General features: G+C 39.1%; 1 protein-coding gene across 2 annotated transcripts in view; it reads right to left on the bottom strand.

Annotated features, from left to right (window-relative positions):
* OSBPL10 (oxysterol binding protein like 10) overlaps positions 1-20,841 on the bottom strand; it is a 113,079-nt gene that overhangs the window by 22,569 nt on the left and 69,669 nt on the right. For both annotated transcript variants that reach the window (XM_064672379.1, XM_064672368.1), the window contains exons 6-7: positions 18,987-19,141; positions 619-765 (exon numbers count right to left, since the gene is read on the bottom strand). In XM_064672379.1, the coding sequence (XP_064528449.1) occupies positions 619-765; positions 18,987-19,141 (302 nt within the window). The remainder of the gene's footprint in view (positions 1-618; positions 766-18,986; positions 19,142-20,841) is intronic.

Genomic DNA, 20,841 nt, shown 5'->3' with positions numbered 1-20,841 from the left:
ACTTTAGAGAAAATTTTTCAGACACTGTAACTTCTCTGGTCATATCAATATGGACAAGCTCATGATAAGACTGGTTCCAGGACCAGAAGGATGTACAGAAGGTTAAACTACTGAGCTACTTAGCACAGACAAAACCAGTGATAGACTGAAGACTGTAATTTCTTAACCATCATGTTTGTTTTGTTTTTGAAGCTGACATGTAATTAAATGGAAACCAATCCACAAAGCAGTAACATGAATCTCCTTCATCCATACAACTGCCATTATTGTTCTGCAAACCCTCAGCGCACCCTAACTTAACATACACATGGGATACGTACATGACATATGGTTGCTCTGAAAGACTTGCAAAATAATATGCAGAAGGTTTTGGAGGTTTTTTAATTTCTTTTTTCTTTCCCTCCACCTCTAAACATCTGATGTGGTCACTTCATTTGAAAGCCTGCCTAGGAAGAGATAGCACTCCATAGCTCTCTGGAACCACACTCTTAATAGAGGTGAAATTCCTCATCCATAGGGGCAAAACACTCTCACAGGAATTGGACATGGACACACACACACAGAAGGATGAGAAGAAAAAATAATAATAAACAAATGTAAGAGATACAGTGTTCGTACCCTGGTAAGGTCCATGCCAAGTTTTAGCTGAGAGATGAGATGGAGAATTACACTGCGTTGATCATCCATGACTCCTAAATCCTCCTCTTCATTATCTTCGGTATCTGTCATTTCATCTTCAACTAGGATCAACTCAGAAGCTGAATGCTGAAATGAAAAGAAACGTCACAATCTGCACAAAACGATACAGACGAGGGTTTTTTCCCCACTATATATGTTTAAAAACTGAGCTGTCTCAATGGAACTGAAGACAGCCTCTGTTAAAACCAAGAAAACATACATATTCAAAATAAATAAAAAAATCCAGTGATAGCTTCATAAAGCATTTTGACCCTTTCTTCAGAATGAGAGTAGTATCAGACGCTAATTTACACATTATCTTCTCATATTTATATTGCAGTGATGCCAGATAAAAAGCATAGCATATAAAAGTAACGAGTCTTTTTATTAAAAAGAAGTACACAGCTGAAAATGAGTTTTCAAGTTTGTTTCATAAATCTCTCCAGCAAATATTTGTATGTCATACGTAGATGTTGCATGACCTGATTTCACAGGGGTTTTTTTAACTTTCTCTATCCAACTTAGATATCTAAGAAAGTCAAGACTATTAACTGAAAGAAATAAAAGGACAACTATAATCAAAGAACACGCCTTTGCAAAAAACCCAAAGACATTAGATTTTGGGGGGTAGGGCAATGCCATCAGTCTTTATGACATTTGCAACACTTTGCCACTTCACAGCACACCACCAATACTGCTGAGTTTCCAGAAATACAAGATGAAGATCAAGAGAGAGACACTATGTCACCCCCTTCAAGAGGAGCTTTACAGCAGAAAAGGATAATAACTTGTGATATTTTAATTTTCCTCAGGTTTTACAATATATTACTAACAATAATCCGAACAGGTGGTAGTTACTTTGTTCAATCCATTGAAACCACTCTGCAAGCCTTCCAGATATGTATTCAAGTAAGCTTTTTGTACTTCAAGGGGAAAAAAAAAGTTGGGTTATGTAGCTGAAAAATTACAGCCCAGCATTTCATTATCGCCCATGGATTCCATGCTGCAAATGAGACAACACTCCCTGCAAAAGTTAGCATTCTGTCATGCTGAATAACATTTCTGCAGAAACAGCTAGTTCATTACATAAAATGACAAATTTTTCATCTCGCTGAGAAAGTCCACGCTACTGAAAAGTTTCACTAAAACCAGCTGATACCCAGAATTAGGTCTCAAAGAAATATTTCTTAATGATCACATTAAAGACCCCTCAAGTGAACAGCAGCTTTTGTAAGGAGAGCTTCTCTTAAATTTAGGTACTACGGATGTTTCCACTATTTGAATAAACTATTTTCTTTCTCTCTTTTTTTTTTTAATTACATAAATGTTTAGGTAGCTATTCCCAAAAGAATAGCTATTTGGTGAAACCCAAGGACATCTGCAAGACACTTTACAGTTGCTTTATTTAGAAAGTAGAATATGTAGATTACATAAAACAGAATCTGGTGAGCTGTAACCTCAACAGCTTGGAGCTTTTCAGAAGGACAAAACCTCACTTTCTTCTTCCCACTCCCTCAGAAAATAAAAGGAGAGAACGATAAGCCCTTTTCTCCCAAAATGCACAGCACTATTATCCAACTGACGCCTTACTGACAAGTTCAATTAGCATAAAACCTGACAACCTCATACAAAATTATCAGTCAGGGAGGCATAAGGCACCGAAGCCTGGCTCAGTCACACATTCATTTGGAGGGAGCGTGGAAAAAGCAGTATCAGAACTTACAGTAGATGCTTCCACAGGAGGCTTCCCTTTGATCCAGCTTGACCTCATTGAGAGCACTGAGCTACCGAATAAGCTCTGCTGCTTCTGCTACTGCCATGAACCGAGCTTGCGGCAAACAAGCTCCAGCAGGAATTAACAGCGCCAGAAAAAAAAAAGGCAAGGGAACCTCCCCTCCTCACTCCCACCCCTTCTTTTTTTTTTTCCTTTTTTTTTTTTTTTCCTTTTTTTGCTATCCAACGGGTTGGAGAGTGTGCACCGGATAGCAATCTGCTCCTTGAATTTCCAGTCACATGGCACTGAGATCAGTGAGCTTAACTGCACGCAGCTCCAACTGGGAAATGGTGCTGCTGTTCCCAGAGGATATCCTGGTCAGCTGTTCTCCGGGAGGGAGGGGAAGGCACAGGAGTGTGCATGAGTGTGCACAAGTGTGAGAGTGAAAGAGAACGTGCTAGCAGGTAACATACTTTTAAGTGAACATATAACAGCTGTGTAACCTTTAGTTGTTAATAGCATCAGAAAACAAACAAATTCCCCCCAAGTCTGCAAAATAAATCATATACTGAGAATTTTCCTTTTTGCCTCAAGACTGCATATTCACCCAGGGACAGAAAATCTTTCTTTCCTGCTAAAATAGGTATTAGGTTTTCCATGCCTTTTAAATGTTACTAACAAAACAGCAACTGCCTCTCTTTGCTACCCTACAAAAAGTCCATGGTCAGGGCATCCTTTAAACAGTTTAGGTGCTCAGGAAAGTAGCATTTGCGTTGTTGTAAATGAACGACTTCTGCTCATCAGGGAGGATTAAATACAATGTAACCTTAGACTCAATCGTGTATAATGACTATACTATAAGGACTAAAATTTTAATTACCTTTACTATCCCTATTTTAAGGACATGTGCAAGGGCACCAAAAACCCCACAAGTCTACTGTTACAGTTATCAACATACTAGTGACCTTCAGTGAATGACAGCAGTTGTCTGCATATTTTAACACTTTACAAGAAAAAGAATTTAAAGAAGCAGTTTATAATTTATGTCACAGGACCTGAAGAGCATCCATCTTCACCAAGCAATATTGTTTCTGCATTTTCCTCTGTCCTCATTACCTTTTCTAGGTGACTTCTGAATTGCTTTTTAGGAGCATATAAAATACATTTCTTTAACTAACACATATTTTCTTAAAAAAAAAGACCAAACGTAAGCAAAATATGGGGTGAGCAGACATACAGTCACAAAATACAAAGCTAGTGTACCATTAAAGTGTCATAAAAGTCTTTACATCTTTTTCTTTCCATGAAAATAGCACGCAGTTCAGTAGTATCCAATGCGTAAGCATTCAACAGAATGCAAAAGATTATGTGGAGTGATTATCCTTTAATGGCAGCTTTTCTGAATTATCAGACACAAACATACTTTTTGTTTTTCCTCTTCCTGTAGAACATAACTGCAAAACTGACCTAGGAAAGCAGCAATCTGCTCCATTCCTGCATGGTCAGAGCATAATGTAAAAGCCATTGAGCTGCCCAGCCTGGGAATGAACAGCACAGCCTCACTTAGATGCTGACCCTGAGAAATCCAATACTGAATCAGTTACAAACAAGCACCACAAAGGGACTTATATTTAAAATCATTTTAATCAAAATCAGTTTGCAATACTGGGCTGGAGCACCAGACTTTTTCAGAAAAATCTGAATAAAAAACAAAAGATAATTTCTAGAAATTTCTAGAAGGGATGTACTTCAAAGTTTAAATGCCAAAGACACTGGCAGAGAGCTATTTTAAACAGGTCACCTCATTAGAACCAGGATCAATTAATTTAGAGAGGTCATCTGCTGGGATACAAAACGGATGTTCTAGTCAGCAGTCTTCATCAGAAAACATGCTGATTCTTTTTTAACAGATGAAACCTGTAAGGGAAAGAAATTGTTTCTGAAGGAAATATTCTGCATTTTAAAAAAATGCCTTCAGGAAGACGACACTTGGACAAGCATGGGATAGAATTACAGAGTTAAAAGTTATGCTCCTGCAAAAGGGCAAACATGCCTCTGCTCTTCCAAAGCCTCTTCCATAAGTTAATTTTCAAATTAACTGCCATAGTGGATATTAACTTTTAGGTAATTAATACAGATATATGGGTCAGCGCTTGGTTTTCCAACATACTCCACAAACCATATCACGCAACAATACTGTAAAGAACGACTGGATCTCATCACTTATTTGCTGGAGGGAGAGAAAGGAATATACAGAATCACAGTCTCATTTAGGTTGGAACATTTTGGTTCTTGTGATCATCTTGTCCCGCATCCTGCTCAAGCAGGCACATGTAGAACCAGGTGCCCAGGACTGTGTCCAACTACATTTTGATTATCTCTGAGGATGGAGACTCCATAACTTATCTGGGTAACCCATGCCAGTGTTCAACTATCTTCACAGCAAAAGCACATTTTCTGATGTTCAGATTGACTTTCATGTGCCCCCTGCCTCCTGTCCTGTCACAGGGCACTACTGAGAAAAATCTGTCTCCCTGTTCTTCATTTCCATGAGGTATTTATATACATAGATAAGATCCCCCCAAGCCTTCTCCAGGCTGAAGAGTCCCAGCTCTCACAGACTCTCCTCATATGATGCATGCTCCAGAACCTTCATCATCTTTGTGGGCCAGCACTGGACTCACTCCAGTAAGTCCATGCCTCTCTTGCACTGGGGAGCCCAGAACTGCACACACCAGATGTGGTCTCACTTCTGCCAAGTAGAAGGGAAGGATCACAAGCCACTGGCAACACTCTTCCTTAAAGCAGCCCAGGATGCTGTTGGCCCACCTTCCCCCCCAGGAGCACATTGCTGGCTCATGGTCAGCTTCTTCCCTGCAGAACTGCTTTCCAGCCAGACAGCCCCCACTCTGGAGTGGTGCAAAGGGGCTTACCCTCAGATATCCCCAGATACAGGACTTGGCATTTCTGTGTGTTGAACTTGATGAGATTCCCATCTGTCCAGACTGTCAAGGTCCCTCTCCATGACAGCACAACCCTCTGGCTCACCAGCCACTCCTCACAGTTATTTTATCACCTACAAACTTGCCAAGGGTGCACTCTGCCCCATCATCAAGGTCACTAATGAAGATGTTGAACAGCCAGGCCCAGTGCTGACCCCTCGGGTGCACCACTAGGGACTGGCCTCCACTGGACCTAGTACCACTGATCACAACCCTCTGGGCCTGGTCGTTCAAACAGTTTTTAATCCATCTCACTGCCCACTGATCTAATCCATACCCTGTAAGTTTCCCTATTGGGATGTTAGGGAAGACAGGGTTAAAAGCAAACAACATCCACTACTTTCCCCATATGCAGCAAGCTAGTCACTTCACTGTAGAGGGCTATCATGTTGGTTAAGCATGACTTCCCTTGTAAATCCATTATGACTACTCCTGGTTGCTTTCTTGTCCTTCGTGTGTTTGGAAATGCTTTCCAAGGCAGTTGCTCCTCCACCTTCCCAGAGACTGAGGAAAGGTTGACAAACCTGCAGCTACCCAGATGTTACCAGAGCATCCACAGATGTTCCTTCTTGCCCTTGAAGATAGGAGTGACATTCACTTTCCTCTAGCCTTCATGAACCTCTCCCAAACTCCATAACCCTTTACAGACAATACATGGTTAGTTTGCAATGACACTGGCTAACTCCCTCCATGCTCATAGGTGCATCCCATCAAGCGTCCTGAAGTTATGTATGCACAGCTTAAGTGCTGCCTCCTTTGTTCCTCTTCCACCAAAGGTCAGACCTCCTCCAGACTTTCCCTCTTATCTTAGAGGTCTGGGATTCCTGATGGCTGCTGTTAGCACCAAAGACCAAGGTAAAGAAGTCATTGCATAGCTCAGACTTTTCTCTGTAGTAGTAAGCAGACACCCTGTATATCCTGACAGTGACACACTGAGGACTTGTATAGGACTCATAAGACAATTCCTCATATAATTACACAAAAGTACTCTAAGAATCTTCATTAAGGCATGAAAAAGTTTTTAGGTATTACAAAAGGGATTACAGTCAGAAGCAAGAGGATGAATCTTAGGAACTTAAAACATCAACATAAAAATACATTATTTTATAATATTCCAAGGAAAATATTCTTTAAGTCCTTCTACACTCAAAAAATTGCAAAAGATTGTAAAAAAAAAGCCCCAACAAACCACTGTATGAAACATTTCTGCATCAAGAGGAAGATGGAATAAGTTAGAAGCAATATTAAACAGAATTAGCATTTTCAGACCAGGCAAGGATTGTCATATTTTCTGTAGAGTCCTCTAATTATCACTGGCTCTACTAGTGCACATAAAAGTCAAAGGCTTCATTTTGATTTTCAGATTCCCTTCAATAATTATACAGGTTTGCAAGCATCATTTACACTTGCATTTGAGTAACTCAAGAGCTTGCAAACAGGTTTTCCGTGGGTGTAAGATTAAATATAACTCTGTAAGGTCAGGGAGCTTTAGCACATTACAGTGATGTGAGAAATTGGCCCCATAAGATTTTCTGCAGTTTCAATACCAAAGTTAGAATTCTTTTTGTAAAGCAGATACAGTAAGAATACCCAAAGTAGTAACATATAATTAGCTGTTAGCTTCTTGCAGGGCTTGTTACTGTATCAGAACTGACAAAACTGCACTAACTTGCGAGCGTCACTTGTCCTCTCTTCTCCCATCAGGTACACACATGTATTTAATTGCCCTTACTACCAGCTGTAGCAAGCACCTGATAGAAAAGCACACAAGCTTACTGCACCCATCCCTCATTAGCAGTGATCTGACTCTCAAATGTAGTTTGTCCAGTAAGTTGTACTTATTAAACTATTTTATACAAAGACTTACATATTAACATGCTGTTGTGGTGGGCTGACCTTGGCTGGGTGGTAGGCGCCCACCAAAGCTGCTCTATCACCCCCCCTCTCAGGGGAGAGAAAATAAAATGGAAGGCTCATGGGTCAAGTTAAGGGAGAGATCACTCACCCATTACCTCATGGCCAATACAGACTCAACTTGAGGAAATTAGTTTATTACCAATCAAATCAAAGTAGGGTAATGAGAACATAAAACCAAATCGTAAAAACACCATCCATCCTCCTCACCCTTTCTTCCTAGGCTTAATTTTACTACCTCCTACACCTTGCCCACAGTGGTGCAGGTGGACAGGGATGGGTTGCAGTCAGTACTTCCCACCTTGCCTCGGTTGCTTCTTCCTCCTCAGGGGAGCAACGACTCAAAACTCTTCCCCTGCTCCAGCACAGGGTCCCTCCTGCGGGGGACAGTCATCCACAAACTTCTCCAATGTGAGTCCTACCCATGCCCTGCAGTGCAGTTCTTCACAAACTACTTCTCCATGGGTCCCTTCCACAGGGTGCGGTCCTTTAGAAACAGACTACTCCAACACAAGTCCCCTGTGGGGTCACAAGTCCTGCCAGCAAATCTGCTCCAGCATGAAGCTCCTCTCTACACTGGTCCATTGGTACCAGGAACCTACTCTAGCATGGGTTTCCACAAGGTCACAACCACCTGCTCCAGCATGGGGTCCTCCACAGGCTTCACTGTGGACCTCCATGGGCTGCAAGGGGACAGTCTGACTCACCATGGTCTTCACCACAAGTTGCAGGGGAATCTGTGCTCCAAGGCCTGGAGCACCTCCTCCTCCTCCTTTTTCACTGACCTTGGTGTCTGCAGTTGCTTCTCTCACATAGTCTCAACTCCTCCCTCTGCTGCTGTTCTGCAGGATTGGATTTTTTCTCCCCTTCTTAGATTTGTTACCCCAGAGGCACTACCACCACTGCTGATGGGCTCAGCCATGGCCAGCAGCAGGTCCATCCTGGAGCCGGCTGGCATTGGCTCTGTAGAACACAGAGGAAACTTCCAGAAGCTTCTCATAGAAACCACCCCTGTAGCCCTCCCACTAACAAAATCTGGCCATGCTAGCTAAACTTTGAAACATTACAAACAAAAACTGAAACACAATTACTTCAAACCCACCCACTTTAAAGACTGATATCTGAAATCATCATCATCCATGCACTTCTTCTCTAACTTCCAAATTCATTGACATTTACAGATTATCAACCTTAAACTTAACTGTAAGGCAGTAACGCTTTTTTATATCCAATAAGATCCTGTATCTCTTTATATAAGGTTTTCTATTCTTCAAGAAAAGTTCAAATAAAACAAAACACAAAATAATCTTCTCAACCTTTACCACCACACAATGTAAGCAGAGGAAAGACAAAAATAGGGTAGGACAAGTTGTGGTGGAGTGAACTCAGGTCATTGCTTGAGCCCTGGCCTCCATCTTACTGTAGTCTCATTTATGCTTTGCTCCCAGTGGCCCTGTGACTGATCACTGCAAAGAATGAGAAGATCAAAGATAAAACCTCAAACACAACATACCATGTGTCATGGTATGGCACCTGGATACCAAAGTTCCAAAGAGAATTAAGGTTGCCCAGTGTCCGAGGTTTGATTTTTTTAAAGCCACCTAATGAGCTCAGAACCAAAGCAGAGCTTAAATGGAGAATTTACAAGGCAAAACTTACTACCTCCATCTACCTCCATTTCATCCTGAAAAAGGTTTCTTAAAGGTAACAAAATAGGCAGGCTCAGCTCAGCTGCATTTTTTTTTCATTTACTCTGAGTATTTCATAGGAGCTGTTTCCTCTACTGCCTTTTGCTTTAATTGCTGGGAAAAATTTTGCCACAGTATTAACATGAAAAATGCCTACCACCCCAAAGGGGAACTCACTCCTCCTCAAACCCCAAAACACACCCACAGTGACACTTCTCCTAGCATTCAGTCGTTATAGCTTAGATACAAAAATGATGAACCAAAATTAGAGTTAACTTTTAAAACATCAAAGCAAATACAAGGAGATGACAATCAAATGAAAAGGATTTTACAATTAAAAAGTGAACACACTATAACTTACACACAACAAAGCTATGGCAAGCAAAATTATTGCTTTCTTTTTGTCATCTACATACAGAACCAATTGGCAAGACAACTACTTTCTCCTTCAGACAACTGGATGAAGGAAAAATGGCATAATAGGAAGATTTTCTACTTACCTTAAACTATGCACACCAAGAGAAATAATCCAGGCATATCTATCTGGATAGACAAGTGACTGCTGCATCTGAGTTCGGGTTCTGACAGTGTGGGGTCAAAGCTTTTATGTAATCCTAGAAACATCATTCAGCACTGATAGGTCAAACCAGATATTATTTGGTAGAAAAAGCTTACATCAGGAAAGAATGTCTACAGGGTGCCCAGAAATTAATTTCTTACCAAAGCTGTTATTTATGTTTGGTAATTCAGGTCTCTAGAGAAAATAAAATTTTTCAAGCTAGGACTATCAATGATTAAAACATCCCTTTTTTTGGTGTGTGTATGGATAATTTGTATATGTTTTGTGGTTTGTAGCTTGTTTCTTTTTCATTGAATATGCTAAACACACTTGATGTTCAGAAAATCTCTTCAACTGGGGACAAGTGCAAGGATCAAAGTGTGGCAATGTGAGCAATCTGTCTATCACACAACATTAATTGGATACAACATGTAATAGCAGAGACATCTACTGAACCAAGAAATACCTACCCCTCCTTAGGAGACAATTCCATCACTGCAAAGCAATCAAGCAAAGTAGAAACACATCTTGATACCAGTACTGTGCAAATATAGACAGGTTGACATACAGACAATGCAAGCAAAGAAAATGATCACAAAACCTGTACCTTAGGTGACAAATAGGTCTGCAATCTTCTTCGTTCTCAACAAAAACAATCTGCCAGGCATCTGGAGGCAAGCACATTATCTAGATGCTCACCATTTACAGAGCTCTACTAATGCCTTTTTGTTCATGTTTTGCAGTAGTATCTCTGGGAATAGATGCCTTTTCATCATTAAAGAGCAAGCTCAGACAGCTTCCTTTTCCTACACTGCAGATGTGTTTTACTCTGACCTGTGACCATGTTTAGCAATAACATAACAATAAAGCAGTGATGAGGACCAGATAACATAAGAGATTTCAAAAGAAAAAGGGCTGGTTTCTTGTTTAAAGAATAGGAACAAATGCATGTAACATGAAACAAAGAGCATGTCTGTTTACGTTGCAGAATAGCCTGTGCAAGGCTATTCAGAAAAAAATATTTGAAATTAACCATGAAAGTAATTGTGTTTAAAAATAAAGAATCAATCAGTGACTAGATATCCTGTTAAACAGAGATCTTCTTTGGGTTACCTACAGCATTGTAATCCTGTTATGCACCAAATAATGTTTGTTGGACAACTTTTTCCCTACATGTCCATCTCTTCTTCATAAAACAATTCCTCTGCCAAAAATCAATTTTCATAAACCTAACATAGTTAGTTCTGAAAATAGGCTGAAAAGCAGCTAATTCCCAAGCACAGACTCCACAGGAAAAGATTAGGTACCAAGTACTAGTCCACACATCCTGTGAGCACCTTTCATAAAATGAGGGCTACTGAAAGACAGCACTGTTTAATCTGAATTCTAAAACACAAGAGGACTCTGCAGTATTGCATAAATTCAGTAAGAACAAGGAATAAATATATTTTATCATCAGAAAGGAACAGTAACATGAGAATATAAAAAAAAGTGCAAAGAGAAAAGCCCCACGGACTTGTCCTAAATTGAAGCAAAAAAACCTTGCAGACTAGCATAAATCACCACTGTAAGATACTTAGTATCACATCATAAACAATTTTAACAAAACCTATTCCTAATGCGCTACAGTTACTAGTAAAGAAAAATTTCCTGAAAGATATTCAGTTTTATTTTGAGAATCAAATTTTTTAGAAGCAAGATGGCTATAAATACAGCATCTGACACTATCCAAAATAAGTTACTCAGAACGTACAAGCTTACAAACCACACGGTGTAGCAGGACAGGTTCCAGTCATTGGTCAGGAAGTACTTCAGAGACTACAAGAGGTCTGAAAGTCACATGCTTATAACTTCTGGGGAGCAAAAGACAAAAGACTGCACTGAGCTGCAGGTTCGTGAGGGGACTAACATGGGGGAAAGGATGGTAGAAGGCTACACTCTTTAGGCATCCCCCTGTATTAAAAGGCATCCTCTCTAGAATGAGATCCTTAGGGAGAAATCTGAAGAACCAAGTTCTTCAAGGCCTCATATTCCCACAAAGGGAAAGATAAACACTTCTTGGAAAGGGACCTAAAAGGGACCCTTTTAGTCACTCACCAGACAGTACAGCACACTGAGAAGGAAAGGCATCCTACTCAAACAGACCTCTCCTCCCATTGACAAAATCCCTAGAGAAACTGTAATAGTTTGTGCAGGGAGTTTGCGGGACCTCCACTGTTGGAGGTGTTCAATTACAGCCAGCTGTAATTCTCTTTTATGTTGCTTTATATGCCAGCTAAGCAAATTTATGGCAGAAAACTACTGCCACATTAGTCAATAATATACCATTCACGTATGCAAAGAGGGCACAAAAAGATGGACAACTACAAATTTAACCTTTACAATCGTCTGGTCTTGCAATACTAATCTATATGTAAATCCAGTTCTCACAGTGCTATTTCTTGTATGCAATATCACATGTCAGCATATTTATAAGAGGACAGGAATGGTAAAGACATGTTAATACAAGCACTATTAACAATCTTTCTTAAAGACAACACATGTATTAAACTATCCTGACACTTTCTACAATTTCTTGTCTCATCCACGATACACATTGCTGCAACACAACAAAATTAAAAAAAAAGCAGGCTCAAGTCTTCCCAAAGAAAATCAGATCATTACAAATCATACCAAGAGAAGATTTAATGAAACAAATTGAACTTAGAAGATTGTCACCTTTTATACAGCTAACCTCGAGGCCAGTGGAACTCTGCTTGAAAAGCTTCTAAGAACCATTTTCAGTCTGATGAATTGCTTGGTCCATCTCAGACTGTGAAGACAACTGTGCAGACTCCCTACACTACAATGTAGAAGAGTCTTGCCTCTTTCATCTTCTCCTTCCAACTCCTAACTCTCAAACAAAGTTCTATAACTAAATCCTTTTATCCCAGCTGTCTCCACACTTCCAGTTTTTCAAATATGAAAATCCCTAGAATACATCAACACAAGCTGAAAACCGTATTTTTTTTCTAGCAAGACCAGATGGAACAGCTGAAGCCAGCTTGGATGATGCTTCACTAAGAAAGATAAAGCAATGCCAACCTGAGATAAACACTCACTGTAGAAGAGTTTCAGCCCATCTTACTGACAGTCTTAACGAGATGGGTAAGCTTACTAATGGGCAGAATTGCCAAACTCACACACAGAAAAATATATTAAGAAATAAAACTAAGAGCACAAGGCAAATCAACTGGCACAGAGCAAATCAACTGGCACAGAACAAATCAGCACACAATCCTGAAATAAAATTAACCCTGGCTTCAGATTCCTTTTGCAGGGGGCACAGGTTTTATAACGAACAGAGTAAGCAACTGATCCATTTTAACTTAATTTTTAAGCCTTACTGCAAGGGTTCCCAAGTTCTTTATATTCCAATGATTAGTTTTCACTGACTTTCACTAGTAATTATGGAATGCCAGATGAATCAGAGCCTCATGTTTATTCAAATTAGATGCAATTTTATATTAAAGCTTCATATTTTTATTTTACATAGAATATTACTCTCAATTATATAGATAGCAGCTGGAAAACATGCATTTTGGAGGTGGGAGTGACTCAACAATATGCAGTGGCTTTGGCTGGAGGCAAATTTTCATTTATTATTTGCATAAACAGTTTTACTAGAGGATTGTTTGCTGACACAGTAGCTATTCTAGAAAGCTACCAAAAAAACTAAAATCAACATTAGCTAGATTATCTTAGTCATTGTCAGGGCTGCTGTAGCAGGCTTAGGGTCATTTAATTCTACTTTTAGTGTAATTGTACATTTAATCCTTAAATATACGTTCCCTTGATTATCCTTAAATATACCTTCAGTTGATTACCTCAGATTTCATTTTTTAGATGCTCTGCGTAGTGAATGGATTAACTGGTACCATCTCTGCCTAGAGATTAATTTAGCTATCTAAGTCATTACAGGCCATTCACTGTGCTCTCCGGCCCAAAAAACACTTAATCATGCAGAAGACAAAAACCAGAGCACATGCAGAAATCCTGTAATGTCCGTACTAAACAGTGAAAAGGGACTCTCTGTAATACTGCAAATGTTACTTTCCCATCCTGATCTGTTCTCTTTCCAATACTGCATTTGTGGCTAGCACTGTATGTTCAGGGCTAAGCTCATCTCACAACATCAATTACGCAGATTTATGGCAAGTACAAAAAGGAACGAGGAAACACTAGGAACAAATGGGCAAGACAGAAATAAATAGAGAATTAAATAAATAAATACTGAATTAGAAATAATTTCTTTTATCTAGCTTAGTTTCTAAAATTACAGGAGCATTTTTTAAATCATTTTTTTAGCATCTCTAACACATTCTGTAACAGCTATGAAGTCCAAAAGTCTGAACTCATATTAGGATATATACTAACTTACAGATAAAATACAAATAACAGCTTGAAAGAAAGTATCACCTGAAAAAATGGAACAAACCCACAAACTTTTAACATTAACAACTTAACAGTTCAGCACCTCCTTTAAATAGCACAGTTCCCTCTTACAGTTGAAAACACCAAGGTTCAGACCATCTAGGGCACCAAAATATCTTTAATAACCTGGACTTGACTGCCCTTGCAATCACTATCACAATTAAAACCTGGTTTAGCAGTTAGATAATCAGAGCTAAAGGCTCCTACAGAGCTAAAACTTCAATCCTATTAAAATGACACTTTGATACGGAGCATGCATACAGCTGCTCAGGCACACAAGCAAGGGAAAGTTTGGAAAGCAGAGAGACTACACAGATACAGGACAGAAAGAATCAGCTGGCATGGCATTTTAAGGCATAAAAATCACATGAAAAGAGCTATATCGCAGATGTAGCTACAGCACTATTTTTTAAAATAATTCTTAACTAAACTGTTAGATACAAAGAAAACGATTCCTTCCCTTTCAGACCCCACATAAGAACAGCCTGTTACCCATTTATATTTAGCTGTCAGGGGAAGCATTTGGCCTGAAGCTATATTTTGTCAGCTCAGAGTGGGAATTCTGACACCTATAATGGTAATTAGTTGAACTGGAACAGTAGCTCACACAGGGAAGTGATTTACACCTTTATTCTACTTTGGCACTGAGTTTATTACAACTGAATTTACTATGAGATTCAAACTAATCCATTTCAGCATTTCTTGAAAGGAATTTCAAAAGTATTAACCCTTAAATGAAGGAAGCAGGGTCTCGTTTATGGCAGACCAGACACAGACCAAGTTCACATCACAGCTCTGAAGAGTGTACTCTGACATATTCCACAGCAGATTTGTCCTGCTCTGCTTTAAGGGAAAATCCTAAAAAATACCTTGAAATTATAATTACAGCTTATACTATAAAATCTGAAGTGGTTCACTACGGGATGCCCAGAAGTATTTTATATTGATTCACATCAGATGGAGAACAGTTCTGTTCAACTCAGCCCTTATCCCTGCTTCCTTTCACCTGCTCTTTCAGGTGGAGAGACAAAAAAAAAAAAAAAGGAACTAAAACTCAGAAGGCTTATAAAAATTTTTTTTAAAAGTATGGAAAATAAAAGACAAAAGTGCTTGATCTGGTTATTCACTGTCAGGGTTATTTCTTTCAGTGAGGATAACAGCCTTTAACCTCATGCTGTCCTATATCACAGCCCTAAAAGAAAAGTGATCTGGGAAAATGAAGCAGCAACATCAAGAAAGTACATGGTAAAACAGGCAAGGAACACATAAGAAAATAATTTCTGCCACAAAATCTTTTATTTTCTAATCTAGTTTAAGCAACATCTCTAATGACATCCCTGCATTTGGAAGCAAGAAACAACCTAAATAACCAAAGCAAGTAAACACCAACACTATCATATATCACCAGGGAAGAAATTCTGCATTCCTGAAACCCTAACAGTGTGACAGATCAGAAGGCAAGGTTTTACTTTAGTTACCTACAGCACCAAAACTCAACTCCAGAACTCACCACATCTCTCAAGAATGCTTGAGTATTCAAAGAAAGTTGCATTAGATGAACCTTCTTATTTCAGGGAAGAATTGCAAAGATCTACACTTCTTCATAAACATACAAAAACCATGGCAGAAAACAAGTCATGGGTTTGTTAATGACGCCGCTTAACACACAGCTGCAAAGTGTCTGAATGTTGTGCTGAGAACTGGCACAGTTACCACCAACCACACTCAGCCATTTGATCATGCTGCCAGGAAACTGCTGCCTCTGGCAGCTGGCTATGCAGGAGAGATTCCTCAGCAGTCACCCACAACCCCCCAGCTTTGCCCCAACAAAACATCTCTGTTTTCTTTTTAAAATCACTGCTGATCCACATAACTAAAATTATCTTTAACTTATAAATAACATTCCTTAATGTAAACAGCCAAGCCTATTGCTCCTCAAGGGTACCATTTAATGGCCTTTTCTATTTCAGACTGCAGGTCAGTTCACAATTTGTTTGGTCTGTACATCTACTATATTGCACAGAGAGTTCGCCAAAAGGTTCTCTCCCATTCCTTTGGGGTATAGCTTCTGACTAAGAGGTTCTATCACAAAAAGTATAGATTTTTTAAAATAAAAATCTAGGCCCACTCAAAGAAGATACTTTAATAGCACTGATACAGGAATTAGCACTCTCTTCTCATAACTTCTGTAAAAGCAAGGCTCATTTGTTTCGGCAGGTACATTTTGAAGGTTGAGCCCCATTAATACACCACCAGCTTCTACAAGAAACAGGATTATCTAGTGCCTAGTTGGTTGGGTTTTTTTAAAGGAAATCATTAAGAGAAATAAGCTTCATTTGAGTGTACTCCTTTCTTCTCCTACATTTAAAAAAGCTACCAGATAAAAAAGAAATAGGAGCCTACAATGTCAAAAAAATGTCAACCAAGAACATCTAGAAGCATTTTCTCATTCTCTGCTGATGTCACCACTGTTACTTACAACAAAGTATTGGGACTACAAAATAAGCATAGTCACTGCTTTTATACCTTTGAAAATGAACTAGCTACTCAATGCCAGGACACAATATATTTAAAAACATGATTAAATCATGCACACAGAATTGCTAGAGTGTGTCAAGTCAAACACCTTTGACAACTCTGGGGATATCAGACATCATCTCCTGGGTGACTACCTGGCTCAGGTAGCAACCTTAGCAGGGTAACAGTTAAGTTTCTCAAAAAAAATTTCTCCTCTTGAAAACCTGTTCTCTCACTCTCTTTTCTCTAATCACAGCAACAAGAAGTTCCAGCTACCTGTTCAGCTCGGACAGCTGGGCAAAACCTACAGCACTCTAGGAAAACTTCACGTCCTCTCCCAGAAAAGGATCTGAGGTGTAGCCTCTTTAAGAGGGCATGACAACTTGCTTGATCTGAACTTGAGTATAAAAACACAAAAGTTCCAATTTGTGTTAGATGCAACTGTTCCCATCTTCCATAATACTGCTTTTGTGCTTCAGCCTTCCAACAGGGCACTGGTATCTTGATAAAAATGATCAAAACTGAAAAAATGTATCATTTAAAAAAGCACTTCAAATTCTGAGCCAACAGTATCAAACTCAGACATCATCACACACACAGAGACTCAGTGTAAGGGAAGATGCAGATCTGGAAAGAGCTTCCAGGAATGAATCCCAATGTAGGCCACTTTCTTCAGGCTAACCCAAATTTCTGCTTAATAAATTGTAGTTCTATATAACAAAAACTACATGCCTGAGTTCAGCTGCTTCTTGTTGCTCCACCAATCCATGAACTTCCACTTACTGCTTCTACCAAAAACACCATCTTGAGCTGAGCTTTTTATAACTTAAAAATCTTACTCTCTTTCTCCCCCTACCCTCCCTTTTTCTTCTTTTTTAAGGGCTAGTGTCCCAAAGCTTCTAAATGCAGGCTGCTGATTTCAAGAAGATTGTCCACAAAGCACTGAGGATTCTGTACTACAGTGTGCTACACTTCCTTGCTTATCAATCTCTTCAAGGGTACTCCCTTTCTCAGTAAATCATGAGTTCCACAAGCAAAGCAGTACCCAAGCCACACACACAACTCAGTGTCTTTTATCAGCAAGTGAAGGGGAGGAGATTGGACTTTAAAAAACAATGGTAATTTAAAACAAGTCATAAATGCAACTGCAAAAACGGTATCTTGACACAAGTTACATCAGCTGCTCCTCTTCATGTTCTTGCTGCAAAGCCCATGCCCCTACATCTCATTTGGCTTTATTGGGTGATCAAGACCAAAAAAAAAAAAAGAAACAAATTTCAATGGTTCAGTAACTCCCAAAACAATACTCTTAAATAGCCCTTGTCTTAAAAACACACTGTAAGAACTACAGTTGGCTTATCTGAAAAAGAAATTAGACAACTTCCTAATTAAAATCAATTACAGGTAACTTACACATTATGATTAACAGACAGTAGGAGTAACAGAATTTGAAATTACTTTCTAAGGAAGAGGACCACAGTAACATGTAATAGTAAAAAAAAGACAAATCTAGTTTATCCTTGAATGTTTTTGAGCTATATTCAACTCACAATACTACAAAGGAACTGGAAAAACAGCTTTATTGATGCTCTCAGCCATTACAGATTTTATTAAAGGTCATATAATTTAACTTAAGCCATTCCAATTGCCAAGGGCATTCAGTAGTAGAAAAGGGTTTCCTCAGCTCTTTCAAAAACTTTTTCACAGTTCTCCAGGTCTCATGTGCTCCAGGCTCCCTATAATCTGTAGGGTCTCAGAGTGAAGTGTTTTCCTGGTGGGTAGCACCGGTAACCGAAGCTGAAGAAATGTGTCATGGTGAGAGATTTTCAGTGCATGAGATGTCTGATATGCAGCTGTGAGTCTCCTCAAAGAGTCGAAGCTTCAGAACTGCCCTTTACCAAGTAAATGCCACAAAAGCACAAATCAACTGGCTGGTGCAGGATGATGTGGGCAAGTTCTGCCCATAAGCACTTAATAGGAAAAGGTATCAGAAAATAATACAGCTTTTCAACTCAAAGAATCTCTATACTCAAGAGATGCCCAAGAGCAACATGGAAGAACAAGTAGCAAGCAAATGTCGTGGCCCTAGTGCCTCCTGTCTATCTCAAACCAGGATGAAAAGCAAACAGCTTTTTTTGTCACCAGTAGAAAGAAATGCATCCCAACAGTCTGTTGATTGCTTTTACAACTAGGAAAGAGGCTGTGCACTTGTCAAAGTTCACTGACCTAAGTACCTCAGAGAAGCAAAAGCACAGAGTAATGTCGTCAAATAGTATATTTCAAGTTTTTAGAGTGCACTTTTGCATGAAACTTCTCATTTTCACAATTAATTTCAAAGAGGATACTACAAAGACAAAAGTACAATAATTAATGATAAAAGTATGCACCATTATACATGGTTTCCACCTAACTAATGACCCACAGAGACCAAGCATGCTTACCTCTGTATTTGGTTGTAGCGCCTGTCCGTCCTGGGATGCAGATGGTACTATTGCCCATGTAATGTTGGCACTAGCAGATGATAAGGAGCTGAGGGCACCATTTTTCAGTTGCTCTTGGGAGTGTGACTTGGGTCCAGGCCATCCCAGGATACCTTCTGAAGCAGAAAATAGGTGTCAGCTTACAAGAGACAGATTACAGATTTCTTCCATTCACATAATCATTCTACTAATCTAAGTGAACTGTTATCTCTTCTCTGCTTCCAGGCACAGTTTTACTTTAGTAACAAAAAATCGTGTACTTACTGAACTAGCTTAAGGAATTTCTCAAATAATACCCCTGCATTTGGAAGCAAGAAACACTCTAAATAACCAACGTAAGCATCTTATAGGCCAACTTAAGTGTGATTTTTTTTTTTTTTAAGTCAATTAATGTTACTCCTCCCACCAGGAGTAACCTTTACGTATAATTCTATCTTGCAAGCCTTGGTAATTAAGCAAGTATTCTCTACCCACTATTGTCGTAGGTATAAAGTTATCCAAGTAAACCCTCCATTTTTTTCTGCCTGAAATCAGAGTTTTAAGCCTAGCAGCTGTATTTTAGTTCTGTCTGTACTATTAAAAGCTTTTTCTAGATTAAGTATTAAAGTGCTTCAGTGGTCCCAAGACGAAGAGATCTCACTAGAAAGATACACATTAAATATGAATCAAACAGAACTTGACATCAGAACGACCCTTATTTCTGGGGGCACTTGATATCCTGGATGGATCTGTATTTAAGGATGCCATGAAAGAAAGGAGGATCAGCTAAGGCAACTGTGCAGTTGTTCCTCCCTTACTGCTCTAAAACATAGGATCAACAGTCAAATCAGTAGCCCTCAGCACAGGACTTAAATTTCAGCTATTAATTACACGCTGCTATAAAATGCAGAGATATGGACCAAAAAAAAAAAAAAGCAGCTCTTCAGTCATTACCATAATCTGTATATGAATATACAATTAGTGCCACAGGGAGGATCTCCTCTCTTCACTGACAAGTTTTCAAGATGACGCAAAGCAACGCTAAGTACATTAAAGAACACGCAATTTCTCTTCTCCGTATCACCAGGGTTACCAGAGATTGCCTCCTAATTAAAATAAATGGTTTGATCTGGTGAGGCAATGCCGTGTAGTAATACATTAACACTTCCATTATTAAAAAAAGGGCCACGAATCCTATAGCTGAACTCTTAGCAAATTCTAAAGATAAAACATTTACAGAACACTCCTCTCATCTAAAATGGCACTAAGTTATGATGACATGACAAAACTTCAGCTCTACTTGCTTAGCATGCTTTTGTGGCACCATCTTTTGCTGAAGAAAGCATGAAGAAAGCATAAGCAAATAGTTAAGTATAAAATGATTTTCAAAGATCTAATTAATCAACAGGGAAAAAATCCATCTTTTTTTCTTTTTTTTTTTTAAATGTATATTTCATACAATTACAAAAATTCCCCCTTGCCAAAAGAAGAACATCTCTGTGGCTCTGTTGTCAGGAGACATTAGCCATGTGAGAGAAAATGATGGTATCAAAACAAAAGGTCATTTTCTTGGATTGGCTCTACTTATTGGTCTACACATGAGGAAGTTAACACCTGCCCCCATCCCAAAGGCAGAAGTTAAATCAATACTTGATGTTGGTATACACAGCAAGGAATGAAGACCACAGTAGTCATAGTATCCTCAGATGCCATTGCTTCTAAGGTCTTGAGTAGTTTGCTACTAGGAACAAAGGATAAACCCAGATCCCTCAAAACAAGCTATGATTGAGAGGATAATTTGAAGGTTGTTTTGGCAGATTCAAAATGGACTCTCACT

Source organism: Pseudopipra pipra, chromosome 1, assembly GCF_036250125.1.
Source record: "Pseudopipra pipra isolate bDixPip1 chromosome 1, bDixPip1.hap1, whole genome shotgun sequence".
In the NCBI taxonomy this organism is placed as follows: Eukaryota; Metazoa; Chordata; class Aves; order Passeriformes; family Pipridae; genus Pseudopipra; species Pseudopipra pipra.
This window is presented reverse-complemented; position numbering and strand designations above follow the sequence as displayed.